Consider the following 21862-nt stretch of genomic DNA (forward strand, 5'->3'; position numbering starts at 1 on the left):
AATCTAAATTTTTTTGCGAGAATCTTGTTTAACAAAATCTTATTATTTTTTCTTTCTTTATAAATTTAAATTAATTCTTTTTTGCCGTATATTTTTTAAATTAATTTAATTGTACCATTATTTTTTTTTTGTAGAGCCCATTAAATGCTTTAATTGTTGTTATTAATATTTGTTTCTACTTTTATTTTGATTGCTCATTTTGGTTTGTGCCAATTATTATAAACGCAAAATTGATGTTGTTTTTCCATCAACATCCATTGAAGACGGAAATCGGTTGTAAAACACTTTGATTTATGAATAGTTCGAGATAATTTGGCAAGCGTCCACGAAATAATCACAGTATGCAACTATTTATGTGAAACAAATTTAGGCTCGCAGTGAAATGCCTTTTGTTCGATTCATTTTTCGGTGTTTAACTTATAGGAATCATCTTTTCATGTAAATTGTTTAATTTTTTCGCCGATTTAAAGTCTGGAGCATATAGCTCACGCGTGTAAAGAGTTCGAATCTAAACACGGCCACCATTTAAATCAATATAATGCACAATTTTTAGAACTGATTTACAAAACCAAACACATTTATCCATATTTACAGATGAATTCCAAAAAAAGAACGACCTGTCAAGATTTAAAGAAAACTCATTCAACATTTTCGGTTCAAACAAATTAATTTTATTCAATTCGATTAAAATGTTGTCCAATTTTACTAAATTTATTGAGAATGATGTGAGCACATGTGTGCCGTGAAATCAGAACCATCAACCACCCGTTTAAATATTTGCTGGTTAGTCGTGATTCGATTTCATTGCACTAACTATGCTCGTTCTGCAGTTTATTTTCTAAAGGAAAAAAAGCAAAAACAAGAAAATTTCCCTCATAGACTCCATGATTTTCTAACGGTCACCTTTTTTTCAAATTAATTAAACTTAACAAACAGCAACAAAATAAAACAATGCATTTACGAGAAGAAAAAACGAAAACAAAAATTATCTTGTTGAAACAAACAGACAATGTGAATAACAAATGAAAAAAAACTCAACAAAAAAAATAAATTTAAAAAAATCGACGAAATTGTTTTTATTTGTTTTTTGAATCAATCAATCAAAAGGAAATGAATTTCATTCAAAATTACCAGACTATGATAATAAATTAGAGCCTCTGATGATGTGAATGCAACACACTCTTTTGACTGACGATATAATATTTGGTAAGTCTACAATTTTTTTTTTTTTTTTTCAAATACTAATTTTAATTCAGATGATTCCGGCTTCAAATTGGTTATTTTTTTCGCGTTTATTCGACTTAAACTTATTTGCATAATATTTTTCGTGTCGAATTGAACACATAACTAGTTCACATTCAAAGCATTGTTTACAGTTTATGAATAACAGCTTATGTACAATGTACATGTACAATTTGTTATTTAATGTCTTTATTTTTAGATTGCAACTTTTAAATATCAATAAACGAAGTCGAGATGCAAAATCGTTGAAAATAAACGCATTTTAATCACTACAATAATATTATTTTTTTTGTAACTTTTTAGTTAAGTGATCAAGAGTACGTTCGTTGATTTCATCAGAAAAGAAAAAAAATTAGAGAAGAAATGTGCACCAAAAACAACAAAAAATCTTTCGATCTCTTCGAAATAAATGAAAGACGATTAAAATTATCGAAAAAGTGGCAGAAAATTTTCGCTCAAAAAAAGTAAGAAAAACGAAAATCAAATTTTGATTTGAACAGAAAATTGTCACAGTAAATTTATTAGATTTGTTTTTAAATAAGAATGTATGAGTTGGTGGTGATATCTTTTCTCTATATCAACATTTTAAATCTTGAAAGCATGTAATATCTAATTAAGTATAAGTCTTAAATTAATTTAACATTTCCGAAAAAAGTCTTTTTTTGTTGTTGTTATTGATATTGTTTAAAAAAAAAAATTGTTTCGTCAAATCAAATGGAATTTTCTTCTTTTTTTTGCTTTCATTACCAGTGACAAGTAGAGATTTTCTAAAAAAACGAATTTAATTTTCAAACAAAACGAACAATTGAATATTCAATACTGACGTACAGTTTAATGATTTTTTGACATGATATTAATGTTATTCGTTTCAATCTGTATAATTCGAAACATTTGGTATTATAATATTTATCGATTATATTATTATTTTAGTTGCTGTATATTACAGTTTGAAAGAAATGCGCTTTCTCTGTAGATGTGTGTGTGTTGCGCCATACACACGCTCAACAAAATTTTACACAATTAGACTACGATAATTTATTATTTGCCATTTGTTGAATGTCACCAATTATGGTTCCATTATAAAATACAATTGTTCTAACAGATTTATTTATTTATTTTTGTTTGAAATTTTTTGTTGTTTTATTGTTGTATTTTAGTCGCTCCTCGTTCGATGATTCTATACGATAAATGTTCTAGAAGGGTGAATTGCTACCGTGTGGATTGTGAATTGGCGGTGGAATTGTATACGATAATGGTTGAGCATTAGTTACTAAATTATTGCCGGGTCGCATCGAACCATTTTTATTATCCGACGATGTAGCCACTGCTGCCTGTCTCATTTGCTCCAAAGTAGCTCTGTAGTTATTGCCCAAAAAAAAATACACGAAAGAAACATACATTTAATTAGAATTTTTTTAAACCCAAATTGACTAAACTATATTCACATAAACTAGAGAAAAAAGAAGCGAACACATTCAATAGATTTAGAAAATGTTGAAAACAATAGTATAAGAAACCAATGAGTTAAAAATTAAAATACCAAATAGAAACAAATAAAAAGTAACGGTAACAGTGGTGCATTTAGAATAAATTAGCCAAAGGTAAACAAACGGTGATTGTTAGTGAGATACAGGTAGATACATGCATACACGCACACAGACAAACAATTCAAAAAATTTGATACTTTACACATTTTGATATGCACATAATTTTTGGCAGATTCGGATGACAGAAATGGTATATCGCCACTTCGGGTAATTTTTGGCTAGTGTGTTGTTATTTTTATTTTATTTTTTATGGTTTTGAAATTTATTTCAATGTAAATAAAAATTGAGTGTGTCGTGTGTTTATTTCAAATCATCTGTCTGTAATATGAATGAGTGGTGAATCTAGTATAATTACTCTCTGAATAATAAACGGGAGGGGATGAGATAACGAGTAAACGCTTTATAGTGTTTTTTTATTTGTTGATTTTTTTTCTTTAACTTTTTTTTTGATGTATGTAAGTATGTGTGTGTGTATTTTTTTGGTGAATTTTGTGATTGAAATGTGTATGTGTATTGCATTCAAGCGGTTATTGCGTTGAAGAAAATGTTTCAATGGATTTATGTTGAACGCCATACATCCGGATCTCCCATCATTGCATGGCCTGTTGCCGGTTGATTTGCGGCGGACATTCCATTTGTTGCATTTACTGCCATCTCCTCACGTGATGCTCTGTTTTACATTGTGCGACAGATTTGTTGGCCATCCGATTTTCGAAGGAAATACGCGAAGGAAATTATTTGAAGATGATTTTCGGTGAAGTGAGTGTGAAAATTGATTGATTTTTAATTGGTAATTTTATTAGACGAGATTAAATGGTTAGGAGGGAAAAATAGAGAAAAAAAGAGAGAATAAATACACATAGTTAATATAAATTAGTATTCAAGATTAGTGAGTAAAATGTATTAAATTTGGTCAAAAGAGACAACAAATGACATGCATTTTTTTAGCCCTTTCACCATGAAACAATACACATTTTTTTTCTCATATGAATTTTCATCTAATCTAAGCACATTCATGATTTTTTAACGTACTTTTTGCCAAGCGACATCATTCCGTAGAGAATACCGGTTGCAAATATTAGACCACATCCAAAAATGCTCGCCAATCCTGGCTCCAAAATCACAGGTGGAATTGCCGCTCTAAAGAAACACAAATGATTAATTTTTAATGAAAATTATACGTGAGCGCCAAAGTATTGTAAGCGATTAACAGTTATCGATTATTTATTTTGGCACGCAAATGTACATTTCTCGAACGAAGCGAACGATTGTTTTGATTTGATAAATGCGGCTACTTACACACAATAGCCAGCTGCACGGTTCCAGTGTGGTCGGGTCTCAACGACTTGTGCAAATTTCTGTGCATAATCGATGAACATACAACACATTGGCGCTTCGATAGACATCACTAATATGCCAACCAGAATTTGGAGAATGCCGGACAGAACACTGGAGAAATTTATCGTAATAACTCCAAAACAATTCCAGAATCCAAACAAAATTGCAACTACAAATGGAAAAAGAATATAAATTGTTATGTTTTAATGAAAACACACACACGTCACCCATTTAATTTCACATGAAATGTTGATATTCAGGTGAGGTTGGTGTACGATATGACATTTACATGACTTATTTTTTTTTTCATTTGAAAAAAGAAAACACTTACAGAATGCTCCGAAAATGCCAAGACCTCTGGCTCCATAGCGTAAATACCATGGTGTATCATCTTGTGGTGCATCTGTTGGACCAGCGACCAATCCCGTTAATTTCTGAGCGAACGACTGTATTCGATATAAAAATTAAACAGCGCACATCATTAGTTAAGAACTCGTATACAGAACAACAGAACAATGGTTATATCAGAAATTCGTATTTTGACGCATTATAATTAAATTAAAATGCCAATGGTAAATGTATTAGATAAAAAACGTAAACAGCTTAGTAACGAATGCTCGCACTTTGAGATCATGTGAATCTTAATTGGAGCATACATGTTTACTTTTTCATCATCTCTTTTATGTTTGATATTCGTTAAAACGGTATAAAATTTAACGAAGTACTATTTCGGCAATGAAAAAAAAAACAGCAACTAACTACACGTCATTTTTCTCAATTTGGGCACGGAATTCACCCACCGCAAATAAAAAAAAAACAAATCTGATACAAAACAGTCTCAGATAACAGCAATGGTGTACAAAACCAAAATGAAGATTGTCATTTGATATTTGGGTCTTAAAAAGGGAGAATAACGTTAAAATAATAAAAAATGGGTGTTTTAAAAATCTGGACTTGCTGACGTATTTAAATCAACGTATTATGCCCGAACACAATAGCAATCGTATTGCAACTGTGGTAGCAGCAAAATTGATTAAAATATGATTTAACCGAAAAAAAAACAATAAATCATCCACGTCAGCCGCTTATTTTTTTTTTATCATATGGAAATTGTGCGGGCAGATGCTCAGAATGAGAGAATTTTGAATTTATCCCAGATATCAAAGAGAAATCAGAATACATAGTCCATATAGTTGAGATACCAAAACAAATCGATACCCTTAGTTGTAGGCATTTTATAGGTTACACACTATATCTTTCTCTCTCTCTCTCTTTCTCGTATGGATATCGAAGACTCACAAATGTGATGATTTGTGATGTTAATTTTTCATTGTTGTTGCAATTTTTGTCACATTAAACCGATCGATTTTTAAGTATTACGGTTTGGTTTTTATGCAATGAAAAAAAAATGTATGGCGGTAGCCCAATTCATGCCATTGTGTGTGCAGTTCCACAATAAGTGATAACACACAAATTAACGATAATAGCAAGAAAGATAGCTAAAAGTGAGTCGCTCCTCTCAATTGAAGCTATTTCTGAACAAATTTGCAATTTAATTGAACACCTATGTTATCAATCACAATTATTTGAATCAATTGCTATTGTCTATGTCACAATAAATGTTTTTTACGTTAAATTGCAATGATTACCATTTTTCGTTTTTTTTTAAATATTCAATTCTGTGTGTTGATTTTTCTTTTTCGCTCTTTATTTGCGTATGGATTCACTTTCCCGAACCGCTTTGTTTTCTTTCTTTATTTTCAACGTTGGAATGTTCGTTGTAGTTTTTGTTTGTGATGTGATGTTGCTTTTTTTACAATTTCCTTTTAAAAAGAAATTTATTGCACTGAATACGATATGTTTTACGGAACACCGAGATCACTCTTAAATAACAAATTGGATAAAATATTGAATCGAAGGATTCACTTGACACACACACACACACAGTTGAATTGACGAACTTTTCAATTAAATTAAATCGAATTTCATGCTGATTTTGTGGTCATTCTTTTTTTTCCTTCGGTAATTTGATGTATTTTCCCCGAATATGTGTATATTATTCGCGTATGATTTATATTTTTTTTTCTTAATCACTTTCCTTCTATCTCTCTTATTTTACAAAGTCGTTGTCGTCGTCGTCGTTCCTCTAGTTTTTTTTATTTTGCGCGAACACTCATTCTATGCGAGAAGCAGATTTGCGGATTTGATTATACGGCTTGCATACAAGCGTAAAATCAATTGTCGTGTCGAGTTTCTTTGACAAGAGAAAGATTATTGGTTTTTTTCTGTTTCTCACTGAGACATTCAAGCGAATCTCAAATGGGCAACCCAACAGTCACATCATTCACGTACGACAACGGAACTCACTATCTGTCATTGTATGTGTTGTTTTGCATAAGTATTGGTTAGAGCTGTAGATGCGCGTGTATTGTGACATATAGAATGTTAGGAGTAAATTCATCTTAACATCGATTACACTACACACATGCACTACACACATACAAACAAATAACTTTAATCAATAAAATTTGTACGCAGATGTTCACTATAAAGGGTTTACATTAAATGAACGAAAACATATGTTGGATGTTAATTTAATTGCGCCATTTTTTAAATTACATTATAATTTTGCCGTTTAAAGAGTTCCGTTTGGATTTAAAGAACCATTCAATGATTATACATGAATATTTGATTGAATTTTAATTGCTTACATTTTTTGTGAGTAAAAAGACGGAAAAATGTCATTTGAAAAACGAAATGGGGCCTGTATTGTTCCGACATCGGAGTCAAATGAGTGAAAACATTCACCTAAACGAGACATAACTGTCAATGGAATTGTTTGTGCCGCGTATTTATAATTAGATGACACTTATTGTACTCGACAGTGGGTTGTCTGAACAATTATTGTTAACAAAACAAATAATACTGGAGCATTTAAAAAAACAGTAAGCAAGGAGGAAAATTTTACACATCATTTTGATGCGATATATAAAAGATTGTTATGAGAAATTAAAACTTTTAAATTGCAAATTTATTTTTCAACGAATTATTTACAATGTTGTGATTACTCTCGTGGATGGCCAATTTATTCATATAGCTATTTATATAGTGGTATTCGTATCCGTGAAAAAGTCTGAATAATTTCATATCCATCATCTGCGAATATATTTACAAAAACACAAAAGTATTCGACATTTTTTTTTTACTGATATAATAGTTTTATCTGTTTTTATTGAACTAGATGACGGATACGAAATTATTCCATACAAGTAGAAATATTAACGAATTAGATATGGATACACAATTTATCTGTCCAAAATGAAAAAGCAATTCCGTTTTGCGATAGGTTTTATTCGCCTCATTTCTTTTAAATCGTACAGTATTCTTATTCAAATAAATCTTGTTCACAAATAAAATGCAGTTTGTTGTTACAATCAAAATCATTCCATTTTTGTGCAATTTCTTCTGTTTGCCGTTTGTTTCGAATATGAATACAATTCTCATTCCGCAACCAGTTGTCTGGTTGGCCCGGTGCCCAATCAGTAAAGTTGACCACTTTACCATTGCTCATCCATGTATATGTGTTACCCAATTTTGCTCCCGATGTCCAAAAGCGACTCTCTTCGTGATCCATCCTCACATGACCTGTTCCACCAAAAAAAACATTGGAATTACCCCCAAACATCAGAGGCTACATGCTCAAAATTTCGTGACATAGTTTTTTTCTTTATCAATGCCTCTAACCAAGATGTGTACTTTACTGTATACAACATTTTTTCCCGTAAATTACACATATTTTGGTCAGGGGCATTGATAAAGAAAAAAAACTATGTCACGAAATTTTGAGTACGTAGCCACACGTGTGGTACCATGAATTATTATTTGGGTTGAACGTGTATTTGGTATTACTTTCGTCATTAATTTGTTGTATAATTCGATCATTTTCAGCTTTTGATGATATACTTGCCAAATTCATCCCAAAGCTTCGAACCAATCCACCTGCAAATTTCAAATAGAAATCAAACAAGTTTCGTTATCAATTCTATAAAAGACACTTCATACCACATTTACCTTTTTCAACGTTATGAGACGATATTTCTTGTTGATTTTATGTTCTATTTCCCCGAAAGTCGAAACTGTAATACAATAAAGATTTGAAGAAAAATCGAATGAAATATAATATTGGTTTATTGATTATTTGTTACGTACTCAATAAGGCGATCAGAAAAACGTTTAAAATTATAATTTTCTTCATTCTCAATTTTATAATTTTTGAATTGTCCTGAAGATTTGGTGAAATGCACAGCCCGTGTTCAAGTAATAGATAAGGGGTATCAGCCATATAGTTTAAGCTTATTTTTTTGGATTCCTGAGCGCAATCTGCAAAAACAATATTTTTATTTTTGGAAAATTCGTAGAATTTCTTGGCAATGACGTTTTTCCTGAGAATTTGTATGGAAATTTGAAGATAACTTTGAGTGCACTGTCCAAAAGATTGGAAGCTTATTCAGTTTACATGACGTTCCTCAATTCTGAGAAAATCACACTGTCAGTCGTTTTAGTATAAAAATGCCAAATTTTATACTCATACAGTATAACAATAGATTTATACTTGTATTATTATACTCATAGTGGACGATTGCACGGACACAGTATAAACATTACACTGCGATTTATCCTGTGTCCGTGTAATCGTCCTCTATGAGTATACTAATACAAGTATAAAGTCGCTCAGTTGAACTGAGATGATCTTTCCAAAAAACATAGCAAGAATATTCGATTGACCTTGTGAAGAGCAGCTTTAGTACAACAAACCACCGATTTTCTATGTATTTTCATGAATTTTTAGACAAATTTTGATATGGCTCAAGTTCAAATCATACGATTTTGATTAAAATTGGTAAGTTTGTCAGCGGACCACTGGGGGTTGTAAATACTTTTTAAATTCCACTTGTCTATGCATCGATACATCAAGCATTACTTCCAAGTACATTGGCAGGGAATTTTGCTTATCAATTGCGACAGTATTTGAGATAATCAATGACTTAAGAAAAAAAAATTTTTGGACGCGTATTATTATTAATAAAATAACATTATCAATCAGTTGCGACCGGGTTTGGCAAAAAGGTCAAACTCAATAACAACATTATCTCAAGGTGATATTCAAAAAAACACTGGATAAATGTGTACACGGGCGCTGAGCATGTTATAGCCAATGCAGCGTATGATGCATATGCAGAAAATACTTTTCCGATTTCAGACGATGCCCAAGTCATTGGCACTGATACAACCTTGAGCGGCACCATCATCGAAACTATAATAAAACCAATTTCATTCACTGAATTCACTTACTTGTATATGATTGGCTCGAATGATTGGCTAAGCCGATACATAGGATCCAATAAGTTTTCCGATTACTTGACAAACCATATTAAAAGATGAATAGAATGCATAATCCGTGATCATCCATTTGAATCGGTCTCGCATAAATAGAAATTTTATTGATTCAGAACCCTCTAAAAAAAACTCATGCTGATCACATCGATAACATTTGAACTTTTATTAATCTTACCCTGAACAAAATTACGCAAAATTAATGTAAATATTACGAGCCAAATATGAATTCGACCATTATGTTCGCGTCGCTTAAGACAAGTATCGACTAAATCCATCACATGTTTCCATTTAAAAAGTGCTCTGTGTTTCGCCTTGATTTCAAGAAGAAAATAGTTTTGCTTTAAAATTGGAGTTGTGTAAAATATAGGTGTTTGCTTACCATAAAGCCCAGTTCCTCGGTTTCATTTTTAATGCTTTCATTTATGAAGAAATAAACACAAATTAAACCAAGCAATGTACAACAAGCAGAGATTCCGAACGCAATAGAGGCTGATGCATATTGATATAATGGTTTACAGGCTGGAGTACCTATAATCAATCCAAAAAGGGCGGCCACTTCTAATCTTGCCAGTCTATTAAGCATGAAGTGATTAATCGTGCAAAGCAAAAAGTAGTTCAGTTTAAAAAGAAATGGATTCAAACCTAAGACCACGATCTTCAACTGATGAAATATCACTGCTGCACTCTTATATCGGTGGTATTAATATTTAGTATTTTGGGATTTTCAGCTACGATTAATCCAAAAGGACTAAAAAGTAATCCAATGGGATCATTTTATATTTTTTAACTTGAGTTCAATAAACACTTTTTTGTTGTTTGTAAAAAAATATCTCAAAATGAATCTTCCTTTGGAACACTGTTTCATATTGTATTGACATTTACATGAAACTTCAAATGCTTGTCATTGTCATTCGATTGCAAACATTACCTTTCACGGTCTTATATTTATTGTGTAAATCACGTGCACCGTTGTCGAAAAAACTAAATTTTGTTTCTGTTGGAATTTCGATTAGTTTGTTTATTTGAATATAATTCTCAATAGAATCCTTTTTTCCATCGCTTCTGTGCAATTTATTAGATTTCTGATAAAATGTTTTATAGCTAGTGAAAACAAAGTAAAGAATTGATTAGCGAATGGTTTTCAATAGAATTTTGGGTCGGTTTGCATCAATATCAACATTCCATGTCACAACCGCTTTTGTGTGGGCTACATGTCAAAGAGTCTAACGTCATATAGTCTAACGTTATATTACATTATATAAAGCGACAATAAGTCTATGAAAAAGGTACTATTTGGTCTAAATAAAAAGGATCATTTGGTCTAGGACTGTATTGCGTTTTATAAAAGACAAAAGGTCTAAATAAAATACGACATATAGTCTTAGACTGAGTGACACATTACTAATCACAATTCAGTCCAAATTAAAAACGACACTCGGTCTAGTTCTATGAAGGATCAATACACAAGGAAACATAACACCTAAATTGCATGATATTAGATGGAAAATAGAAGTGAAATTTAGTTTCTATGAAGGTTCAATGCAGAGGTCAACTTAAGACATAAATTGCGTGAAATTGTTTAACATAACATTAGTCTTGTTTTGGATTTGGTCGGGATTGTTTTGCTTTGAGTTAAAAATGTCACGAAAACAACATTTCACCGATAATATTGTGAAATCATTTAAATGTGAAATATCAAATAGTGAAAAATTGATGACACCATGGATTTCTTATTCAAGCGAAACTCCAACTGTGTGCCAGACCTGAATTTGATGTGGGAACTGGAAAATACATTAAAGCCAATCCGATTCGACGATGGGAAAGGGTACTTTTTTGCTATGGAAAGCAATTGGTTCAAATACATACCAATATTCCTGAATTTGCAACAGTGAGTTTTCGTTCATTTATTATTGTGAATCAAACGATTGTATTTTTTATGCGATTTTTTTCCATTTTGAAAATTCTACAAATATCACACGAGTAATTTTATCAATTTATTTTTTGGAAAATATACAAAAATAGGTACATTCGCAATCATGAACGTGAACGAAAAGCCGCATTGAAGCGAGGTGAACGAACCGAGCTTCGTGAATACAGAAATTTCACCGTGGTACCAACGTCATCGTTCGAAAGACATTACATTCGAATTGATCGTAGAGTGTTTTATCGCATGTTGAGACAGATAGAATGTCCACATCGATTATTTCGCAATAAAAACGGCGGCCCAAAACAGGAGGAAGACATCAAAAGTAAAGAATGGGATGTATTATGGCGTCTGTATTTCGACATCGATAGCATCGAAAGAGAACCGAGAAACAAAAATGATGGCCATGCAACAATAAAATTCGACAACTCCATTCAAACAGATGGTGTCGGTATGTCATTTTTGATGGAACGAACAAAATTCATCATTGAAAAAGACGATGAAGAGCGTATGAAAGAGACACAAGAGATGCTTCTGAAAAGCCAACAAGTGTATGGTCTCGATCCTGGACTACGTTTGGTCATTGGTGGTGTGCGCATTAACAATTTCAACGATCGAAATAATCGCACTGAAACAATCATTCGATTGACATCGGGCCAATACCAAGATATGATAAATTCATCGCGACGGAACAAATGGCGCAAAAAGTTGACAATTGAAATCGATGAAAAGATGCGTCCACATCGTGAGTCATTTGATGAGCAGCCTGGTCCACGAGCCGAAGACCATAAATCATATGCTGATCATATTTTGCGTCATTTTGAAGAAAAGTTCATAGCATACACACAGTATGAATACGCTTTGCAAGCATTTCTCCAGTACATTGACACGAATAGAGCACTTGATGCATATGCTAGGGGACGGAAACCATTAGCTAGTTTTTTTTTGTTTCAAGTAAAAACTAGGAAAATTAGAAAAAAACTAGCAAAAACTAGAAAAATTAGCAAATAAATCAATTTTACAAGTCGACTATTGAAAGATACAAGTATTTTTGCACGATTTTGTGTTAAAAAAGAATAATTAAACTAATTTTTACTATTATAAGTGTATAATTATTCAAAACACATAAAAATATGTCTGAACAACTAAACGTCAAAATACTTCTTTGTGTCAGTACAATCATTTGATTGTCATTTGACAGAACAAAAAACTAGAAAACTAGCAATTTCATAAAGGAATATTAGCATTATTAGATTATTCAAGCAATAAACTAGTAAATTAGCTATAAACTAGAAAAACTAGCATTGGTTTCTCTCCCCTAGTGCATATGCAACCAAGCTCATCGATGGTAAGCAAACGTTCATATTTGTCGGTGATCGTTTCATTGCGGCAGATTCACCAGCCCGAGGATATATTCGATCGAAGGTGTGTTAACTGTTACTACCATTTTTATTTTTTGGTTCTTTATATTCATTCTTTATTCGAATGATTTATTCAAATTTACGACCCGCATTTACTGGAAATTAATCACATTTAGTTCGTTTTGTAGTCAGATTATGAATTTCAATTTTTTTTACTATTATTCTAATCTAATAGGCCCTATTTGCTAGACGCACGATCGCGAACGATTGTAATCAGACATTATATTGAGATATTTTCAGCCAAATGAATCAGCTCAGCCAGATATCGACAGGCGCTGAAATGGAGTGAAAACAATAAAAGTAGTTTATTACAGAATAAGACGCGTGCGTTAAGTGACGAATATTTTCATGATTATGCATTTGTCGGAGACCGAGGGGCCAATGGACAATCAACAGCTGAATTTTCAGGCGAAAAATCGAATATTTTGATTTACACTCAAATTCAAAAGGACGCCATTTATTGTTGGAATACAGATAAACCATATAAGTGGAATACGCAAGGAATTGTTGATATGGATTCCAACTCTGTTGTCTGGTTGATCGAAATGGAAATCTATGGGTTTTATCAAACCGTCTTAACCTTTTCTATGAAAAACGGGACCAAACTTTATTTGACTTTAAAAAAAAAACACAATTTCATTTTCGTTGAAAAAGAAAAAAAAGAACCGAAAAGAGAGAATTAAGGTGTGAAACATCCATATCTAGGGGCTGGATTTTGATCGAAATAAGCTCTATCAAGATATAATGAATATCACGTATCATATATTCAATATGACGTTTTCGGTTTTCTGGAATACAATTTAATAAAATACAAATATTGAAAACTTGGTGTAAATTGATTATTTGTAATTTTCATTACATTTTTACATAGAAAATATTTATTTATCGTGAAGCAACATTTTTCATACATACAGATCCAATCTGTACCCAATAACAGCTACAATTCAGGGTTATTGATATTTTTTATCAATGCAGATAATGAATCCAAATTTTGATCTCAATACTCTTTTGTTTTTTTACATTTTCTGTATCAGTATTTCATTGCGTCATCATCACACTCTTTAATTCTCGTAAAGTTGAATATACAATATACATTGTCCAACTGCAACGAAATCACCAATATTTTTGCGAGACAAATCGAGTCTATGTTATTAATTGTGCTTAAAAAAAAAAAAAAAAAAAAAAAATGTTGTCAACCATAAACTGGCCCCAATAAATTAAATCTGAAGGAATTTAACTATCGGATTTTAAGAGGAAAGGTTAATGAATTGACTGTCTCTCAACGTAGTTTTGGTGTTACCAAAAATCAACAATATCATCAACAGACACCGCAATAAGTCTACACATAAACATAACGAATAAATGACATTTTTCACTTCAAGACAATGCTAAACAAATTTTCTTGGTTACCTTTTGTCCTCGGACATTATGGTACCACTAGAAATAAGAATAAATTCAGAAAGTGCTTTATTACGATTGACATCTGTCTGATCCACAATATTCAATGTTTAAATATACCGCTTTTTGAAATGTCAATGCAATAGAAGTGACAGTTCGTTAATGATTTTTGGTTTTGTGACAGTTCGTCGCTATAAATATTCATAACCTAAATTCAACTGAATTAACATAGTGCATAAATTGAAATTTTCAAAATTATTATTGGAAAAATGACATTGTTTACAAGATTGTGTTGCTATTCACGGCTTTGCCTCATTGACTGTAATAAATTTCGTATATTTCGAACATATTGTTCAAAATTTAACGAACAGAAGCAGAACAAGTATATTAAGTATGCAAGAAAAGTGTTACAACAAACAAAAGGTTGTGTGTTATTTAATGCATCGAAGTTTTCACAGTATATTATTTCACCGAAGGAATTCCGAGCCGAAAATCAAATCATATACGAATTAGTATTAGCTGCGCGGAAGAATTGTTCAAAGAATACACATAAATTGTTGGATAACCGTTGTGCAGACAATTACAAAACATGGCCCATCAATGAGCAGTTGTTTGCTTTAGATGTATGGTACTTTGTTAAACATCGCAGTAATTTCCAATTTTTTGAAGCAACGGTTAGAGATTTTCTCTCCGAATTTCATAGTCTGGAGAATGGACCGGCATTACAAATCCTGTATTATGTCGGACAAATGAAATTGCAATTGAGTGCCGTTGAAGCTGATAGTATCGTAAATCATTTAAAAAATAATATTGATCAAATAACGTTTGACGAAGTTTCAATGCAATGTTCAACCCTAATTAAATGCGATTGTAAAGTGGATGATACAAATTTAATAAAATCTCTTTACACACTATTGCTGACGAGTGACTTACAAAGGTATGATAGCATTGCGGTGAGTGGAATCATAAAATTCGTGCGACGATTTTCGTCTCTTGATCATATAAGTGAATTGGAAGCTCTTCAAAACAAACTCACATCATACGTTGATGCGGCTGGCCATCAAACTGGCACACATATCATTCAAATGGGTGTCAAACAGGGAGCTTTTGACACAGATATAATCGAAACAGTAATTCAACGATTTTCAAAGAACATGAATGAATTACGAAATAAAGATGTTGAACGTGTGCTACTATCGATTTCAACCCGAAATTATCGAAGCGAAAATGGTATTGAACTGGAATTTTGTAATCTTGTACAAAAATATTTATTAAATTCACTTGATACTAACTTCCCTGATTCGGTGATAAATTGTATTACGTATTTGGCCATTTTTGGCGTTGCCGATGCCAAACTGATCGATTGGGCACTGAGGCGGCCCATTGATAACATTGAAAAGAGTCTTCTTGTAATTGATTCTTATGCCAAAATTAATTTGGCAACAACATACAATGGCCATAAATTATCGGAGAATGTGTGTGCTGATTTGATGAAAAAAGCATCTGAATCAACAACGGCCGGAAAGAAATCGAATTTAGTTTATGAAGTAAGTGATGTATTGAAAGCACATGATATTTATCATATATTGACACGAGCAATTCCATATGTGCCATTCAATGACCTGTTTTTTATTTACAATAAACGAACACGGGACACGGTAAACATTCTTCAGCCGAATGCAGATGGGCACATTTTGAATGTGACAAATATTATTAAGAATAATCCAGACTTGGAGGGAATTGCAATAGTACCATGTAAGAACATTGATTCCGTTTATAATGCCTATCGATATAAAGGGCTTATGCAGTTTAAATTGAATCAATTGGAAATGAATGGCTTTAAAACAATTGCGATCAGGAGTTCAACGTGGAAAAAATATAACACTGAAGCGGCAAAACGTAGATACTTGGCTATGGAACTATGTAAAAATGATGTGTTTCTATTTAAGTTGTAGATTTTGTAATCAAATTTAAAAAAAAAATAAACAATAACCAAATTCGGTTATTCTAAGACGAAAAATTATAAATTCTGAAAAATAAACTTTTTGATTGGAAAATCGCAATAATTTTTTTAAATTTCAGATTCAACGTTAATTTTTGTAATGAAATATATTTATTTTGTACACTGAATATGTGGGTATAAATTATATTTTTTTTATATTGTGGTATTTCTTCGTTCAAAAAAAATCGATTTGTATGAGAAATGTCAAACTGGTTCGCATCGCTGAATAAAAGTGACAGTTCGTTAATGATTTGTAGTGTGGTGACAGTTCGTCGCTTCAAATAGAGCATAACCTAAACTCAACTGAATTAACATAGTTCATAATTTGAAATTTTAAGCATTATTCTTGAAAAATGACATTGTTTACAAGATTGTGTTACCATTCACGTCTTTGCCTCATTGACTGTGATAAATTTCATATATTTCGATCATATAGTTTTAAATTTAACGAACAGAAAAAGAACAAGTATGTTAAATATGCAAGAAAAGTGTTACAACAAACAAAAGGTTGTACACTATTCGATCCGTACAAGTTTAAAGAGTATATCATTTCGCCAAAGGAATTTCGAGATGAAAATAAAATAATATCGGATTTAGTAACAGCTGAGCGAAAAATCAACCTTGGACATCGGAATGATCCAAAGATTATAGATGAATTGTTGACCCCGCTGAATAAACGTTGTGCGGACAATTTCAAAACATGGCCCATCAATGAGCAATTGTTTGCTTTAGATACATGGTACTTTGCTGAACATCGCAAAATATTTTCATTTTTTGAAGCAACTGTTAGAGATTTTCTTTCCGAATTTCATAGTATGGAGAATGGACCGGCATTACAAATCCTGTTTTATATCGGACATATGAAATTGCAATTGAGTGCCGTTGAAACTGATATTATCGTCAAGTATTTAAAAAACAATATTTATCAATTAACTTTTGACGAAGTTTCAATGCAATGTTCAACCCTATTCAGATGCGATTGTAAAGTGGATGATACAAATTTAATGAAATCTCTTTACTCACTATTGATGAAGAGTGACTTAAAGAAATATGATTGCATTGCGGTGAGTGGAATCATAAAATTCTTGCGACGATTTTCGTGTTATGATCATATCAGTGAATTGGAAGCTCTGCAAAACAAACTCATACGATACATTGATGAAGCTGGTTATCAAACTGGCGCACATGTCATTCAATTGGGCGTCCGACAGCAGATTTTTAACCCAATTATCATCGAAAGAGTGATTCGACGATTTTCAAATAACATGAATGAATTACGAATTAAAGATGTTGAACGTGTGCTACTATCGATATCAACCTGCAATTATCGAAGAAAAAATGGTATTGAACTGGAATTTTGTAATCTTGTACAAAAATATTTATTAAATTCACTTGATACTAACTTCCCTGATTCGGTTATAAATTGTATTACGTATTTGGCCATTTTTGGCGTTGCCGATGCCAAACTGATTGATTGGGCACTGAGGCGGCCCATTGATAACATTGAAAAGAGTCTTCTTGTAATTGATTCTTATGCCAAAATTAATTTGGCAACAACATACAATGGCCATAAATTATCAGAGAATGTGTGTGCTGATTTGATGAAAAAAGAATGTGAATCAATGTTGATCGGAGAGAAATCGAATTTAGTTGATGACGTAAGTGATGTACTGAAAGCGAATGGTTTTTATCATATAATGACACGAGCAATTCCATATGTGCCATTCAATGACCTGTTTTTTATTTACAATAAGAGAACACGGGAAACGGTAGACATTCTTCAGCCAAATGCAGATGGGCACATTTTGAATGTGACAAATATTATAAAAAATGATCCAGACTTGGAGGGAATTGCCATTCTTCCATGTATACCATCGGATTTCGTGCACAAAACCAATCAATATACAGGTCTTATGCAGTTTAAATTGAATCAATTGGAAATGAATGGATTTAAAACAATTGTGATCAAGAGTTTGACATGGAAAGAATGTAAAACTGAAGCGGCACAACGTAGACACTTGATTTGGGAACTCTACAAACATGGTGTTCATTTTGTATTAAAAAATGTTAATAAATAGTAACCAAATGTAAATTCGTCTATTATGAGTGTATTTTGTAAATATAAAAGCGTATCTTTCATTTTAGAAATGATGATAATAATTTTGCAGAGCAAAATTTTTTTATCAAAAATATATTCAACCAAATTTAGTCTTGAAGTTTTTATACCCCTGATTTTTCAATAATTTTCAAATATTGCATTCAATAAGATGTTTCTGAGATTTTGGTATGGTCACCTTTTTGCTAAAATCAGAACGGATGGTTGGCGAAAAATTAGCAATCGCATTGGTCGATGTTAAAACAAAAGCTTTACTAAAAGTGATCCACAGCAGCGTGTCTCATTCAATTCAAAAAAAAATCAATAAATAAAAAAAATCGGTGATAATTTCCAAATAAAATTTTATTCGTCAAATAATTGTTTTATTATACTCTGGATACTCGCTTTTAATGCAATTAATGAAATTCAACGTAACGGAACTAATTTCGCCTGACCAGGTCAATTGACTGTATTTTCTCAAGAATTCGCAACATTTTTCTTTTAAAATTGCAAGCTGTTCACGGGAAGCAGTTGATATTTTGTATTGATTAGCATAAATGTAACAAAAATTCGAGTCAAATTGAATTTGTTTGGTCAAACGATTGATTGGCCGGAAGCTTGGTGCACATCTGTTGCATTTGCAGATGAAACGAAATGTTTTTTTCAGACAATCTTGACGCATTTCGGTTGATTGAAACAATATCTGCGGTTTATACATGACAAAGAGTTGCTCTCCCTTTTTCACCGGTCTTATTGTGGTACAAACCTGTTTATTTCCAACGAATAAATGAAGAATATTCGGTGCGCACGAGTGATTAAACAGTGACATAACATTGCATAATGCTTGAATGTTGCCGGCATTGATTGGGAATGAATGGCCAAAACCATTGCCCAAAATGAGTCTGTGCTGCAAAATTAAATGCATTAAGAAGCGTTTTTTTCGTTTTGTATCAAAACTCGCCTTGATTATCGGAATCATCGAAATACATTTAAATGCCAAGTATATGTTGAGTATCTCGTCGCAATCTGCTTCCTTTGGATTTGCGGTTAATTTCAGGAACATACCATACTTGGCAAGATACTTGGTTTGTAGATCATCTGGAAAACTTTTGGGCAAATCGAATTTCGGTGTAGCCAATTGATTTTCAACGAATTCCATTAAATGATCAACTGTATTGAATGTATTTAAAGCCACTAAAATCGATTGAATATAGATTTGAATTGATGGTACACGATAGAATACATACCCACAAGCAATTTTGTGTGTATCATTATTTCGCATGCAATTTTCATCACAAAACATTGCATCGATGCAAGTTGGGCATGGAATAAAGTTTTTCACGGCCTTCATACAGGTCAAACATAAAGTACGATTATTTGTGTCGAAAACTACAACATATGGTTCTTCAATTAAGACTGTTTGACCTACATCAATGTCACGATTTGCCACAATGTGCCGACCATACTCTTTGTTGGTCTGAATTTCTAACGTAATCGCTAAACATGGAAAATTTTCATTCGAATCAAAGCTTAACATCGGCTCTATTTCTACTTCACTTTCGATGGCTTCTTTCATTTGTTCAAGGCACAACATTTCACGTTCGTCCAGTTTTTTCATCGACCGTTTTGGGTAATTGTTTTCTCTTGCTATTTCGATATCTTTGAGACATTCATTGTATTTTTTCATATGCAAAAAACATGAGGATCGATTTGCATATGCCAAACTTAAATTTTCTGTGCCCTTCACAGCAAAACGAAGACTCTGGTTGTAAAACTCCATTGCACTACGCCAATACTTTACTTTGAAGTGATTATTGCCAGAGATACGAAAGCCAGTTGACACCAAATCGCTTTTCGTTGCTTCAAATTTCATACCAAGATAATTATGCTTGGCTGTTGCAACAGTTTCAATACACATGTCATCTAAGAACACAGCGGGATGGGGAGCAAGTAAATCCACAAAAATGTTTCCATAAATTGTTTTCATTAAAGTTATCAATTTTGAGAGAAATAAAGAATTATTAGCGAGAAAAATGTCAGCTAACGACCAGGGACTCACATCCAACGCTGAGTTTGATTCAGTAAATATAATATTAACCATGAAGAATGTGGTTGACATCATGAATATCTGTAACGAAGAAGCCGAGAATATGAAACGATGTGAACAGTTTTTGCAGAAAATACTCACTATCGAAAACGTGTGCTTTGTATATGGTGTGGCAATTCAATATAATCGAATTGATTTGATGAATGATTGTGAGGAAAAGATTCGTTCATATATGAAATTGCAATTCCCAAACAGCATTATGAATTTTGGTCGTAAACGATTGAAGGAATGTTTAAAATTCAAAGCAATTTCGTATATAGAAATGTTGGTTTTTGAAACTTGTCCGATTTGGTTAACTGTTCCAGAAAATGAATTGACCAGAGATATTATCAAAACGTATCTTGGAAATGTTACACTGCTTTCAATTCCACAGAATGATGAGAATGTGATTCAATGCAACCGTTTCATAAAGAACATTGATTATCATTTCTATCTTACGGATTCTGAAAACAATACAACATTTAGAATTCGAACGAATAAAGCCTTAGTGTTATGGTATTTTATTTGTGTACCCATGTATTGTGATGTAAAGTCAGTAAGTGAAGCCGACAGATTGGAAAACTGTACTGTGAATGTTACAATCACTGCAAAAAATGGAGGTAAAAAATTGGATACCCTTTACAGCGATACAGCAAACATTGGCAGCAAAATAAATTCAGGTCATATAGGGGCTAAGATCAAATTAACCAAACCTACTATCGTCAGACCTGGAATTGATTATGAGATAGGATTAGATTTAAATAGAGTAGTAGTTTGCCACGAATTAAGAACGGATTGCGCTTTAGGTTCGGAATACCAATTGAAATTTGATGCTGGTCGATCGTGGTATAACCAAAATGTGGGAACGATTCAAGAGCTTGGTTTTAAATTGATAGATTAAAATGAAGAATGGATATTTTGTTTCATCGCAATGAAGATCATGATCGAGTAAACTTGTTTCTATCGTAGAATCGTAAACATTGCATAAATTGTACTTATACATCAAGTATTTTTATTGTACCATTTCATTTTTTCTTTTTTAAAACTATTAATAAACTGTATGAATGGAATCGTTTAAATAAAATGTGGGCTTCAAATTTTCAAATCACTTCTTGTTTTTTCCTAATTATTTTGAATTATAGGCTTTCGGCTCTATTGTTATTTTAGAATTATTTTTCCTTCTCAATGATTCAGTCAAACCAAAATGATGCATCGTTATTATCTTTATTGCTTCCACTTCCGTTATTACCAGTATTAGCTGGAGCGCTCAGCGATATATCCAGAATATCTCCAAACACTGGTTATTATACGGTATACTTATCAATTGAAATCACAACGTGAATCCATTAAATTCATCATTAGTGTTACGTTTTCCAATAAACGTATATCTAGACGTATGCCATTTTGAGTTT

General features: G+C 32.2%; 6 protein-coding genes across 8 annotated transcripts in view; 3 read left to right on the plus strand and 3 right to left on the minus strand.

Annotated features, from left to right (window-relative positions):
* LOC116352054 overlaps positions 1-21862 on the minus strand; it is a 587314-nt gene that overhangs the window by 169186 nt on the left and 396266 nt on the right. The window lies entirely within an intron of this gene.
* LOC116352103 (calcium channel flower) lies at positions 2048-6447 on the minus strand. Of its 3 annotated transcripts, XM_031784406.1 has the most exons (6): positions 5777-6447; positions 4459-4573; positions 4089-4296; positions 3822-3929; positions 3366-3459; positions 2429-2598 (listed from the first exon to the last, which is right to left on the minus strand). In XM_031784406.1, the coding sequence occupies exons 1-6, from the start codon at positions 5777-5779 to the stop codon at positions 2548-2550; spliced, it is 579 nt and encodes a 192-aa protein (XP_031640266.1). In that variant the 5' UTR covers positions 5780-6447; the 3' UTR covers positions 2429-2547. The 3 variants fall into 3 exon arrangements, with proteins under 3 accessions (XP_031640265.1, XP_031640266.1, XP_031640267.1); XM_031784405.1 differs by lacking the exon at positions 3366-3459 and having other exon boundaries at positions 2048-2598; positions 5777-6439; XM_031784407.1 differs by lacking the exon at positions 2429-2598 and having other exon boundaries at positions 3089-3459.
* LOC116336814 lies at positions 10530-12528 on the plus strand. Its single transcript, XM_031760959.1, has 4 exons — positions 10530-10810; positions 11264-11412; positions 11547-12385; positions 12524-12528. Exons 1-4 carry the CDS (start codon positions 10802-10804, stop codon positions 12526-12528), a joined length of 1002 nt encoding a protein of 333 aa, XP_031616819.1. The 5' UTR covers positions 10530-10801.
* LOC116352064 (FAST kinase domain-containing protein 5, mitochondrial-like) lies at positions 14492-16286 on the plus strand. The gene has a single exon (XM_031784328.1). It carries the CDS (start codon positions 14537-14539, stop codon positions 16220-16222), a length of 1686 nt encoding a protein of 561 aa, XP_031640188.1. The 5' UTR covers positions 14492-14536; the 3' UTR covers positions 16223-16286.
* On the plus strand, positions 16542-18477 carry LOC116352063. The gene is made up of 2 exons (XM_031784326.1): positions 16542-17008; positions 17084-18477. Exons 1-2 carry the CDS (start codon positions 16623-16625, stop codon positions 18345-18347), a joined length of 1650 nt encoding a protein of 549 aa, XP_031640186.1. The 5' UTR covers positions 16542-16622; the 3' UTR covers positions 18348-18477.
* On the minus strand, positions 18735-20694 carry LOC116336815 (SET and MYND domain-containing protein DDB_G0273591-like). The gene is made up of 3 exons (XM_031760960.1): positions 20553-20694; positions 19131-20492; positions 18735-19067 (listed from the first exon to the last, which is right to left on the minus strand). The coding sequence occupies exons 2-3, from the start codon at positions 20484-20486 to the stop codon at positions 18735-18737; spliced, it is 1689 nt and encodes a 562-aa protein (XP_031616820.1). The 5' UTR covers positions 20487-20492; positions 20553-20694.

The sequence above is a fragment of the Contarinia nasturtii genome, unplaced genomic scaffold, assembly GCF_009176525.2.
Source record: "Contarinia nasturtii isolate CC-2019 unplaced genomic scaffold, AAFC_CNas_1.1 Cnas_scaffold_187, whole genome shotgun sequence".
In the NCBI taxonomy this organism is placed as follows: Eukaryota; Metazoa; Arthropoda; class Insecta; order Diptera; family Cecidomyiidae; genus Contarinia; species Contarinia nasturtii.

Bases quoted from the DNA above. Each gene is read 5' to 3' on its own strand.
- LOC116352103 (XM_031784405.1), bottom strand. The intron at 4,297-4,458 runs GTAAGTGTTTTC...TTCCATTTGTAG, and splicing joins TGGCATTTTCGGAGCATTCT to TTGCAATTTTGTTTGGATTC. The intron at 2,599-3,821 runs GTACGTTAAAAA...CAATAACTACAG, and splicing joins ATGATGTCGCTTGGCAAAAA to AGCTACTTTGGAGCAAATGA.
- LOC116336814 (XM_031760959.1), top strand. The intron at 11,413-11,546 runs GTGAGTTTTCGT...ATACAAAAATAG, and splicing joins ATATTCCTGAATTTGCAACA to GTACATTCGCAATCATGAAC.
- LOC116352064 (XM_031784328.1), top strand. From the start codon at position 14,537: ATGACATTGTTTACAAGATTGTGTTGCTATTCACGGCTTTGCCTCATT.
- LOC116352063 (XM_031784326.1), top strand. From the start codon at position 16,623: ATGACATTGTTTACAAGATTGTGTTACCATTCACGTCTTTGCCTCATT. The intron at 17,009-17,083 runs GTACTTTGCTGA...CGAATTTCATAG, and splicing joins TTGTTTGCTTTAGATACATG to TATGGAGAATGGACCGGCAT.
- LOC116336815 (XM_031760960.1), bottom strand. From the start codon at position 20,486: ATGATGTCAACCACATTCTTCATGGTTAATATTATATTTACTGAATCA. The intron at 19,068-19,130 runs GTTTGTACCACA...TATAAACCGCAG, and splicing joins TATTCGTTGGAAATAAACAG to ATATTGTTTCAATCAACCGA.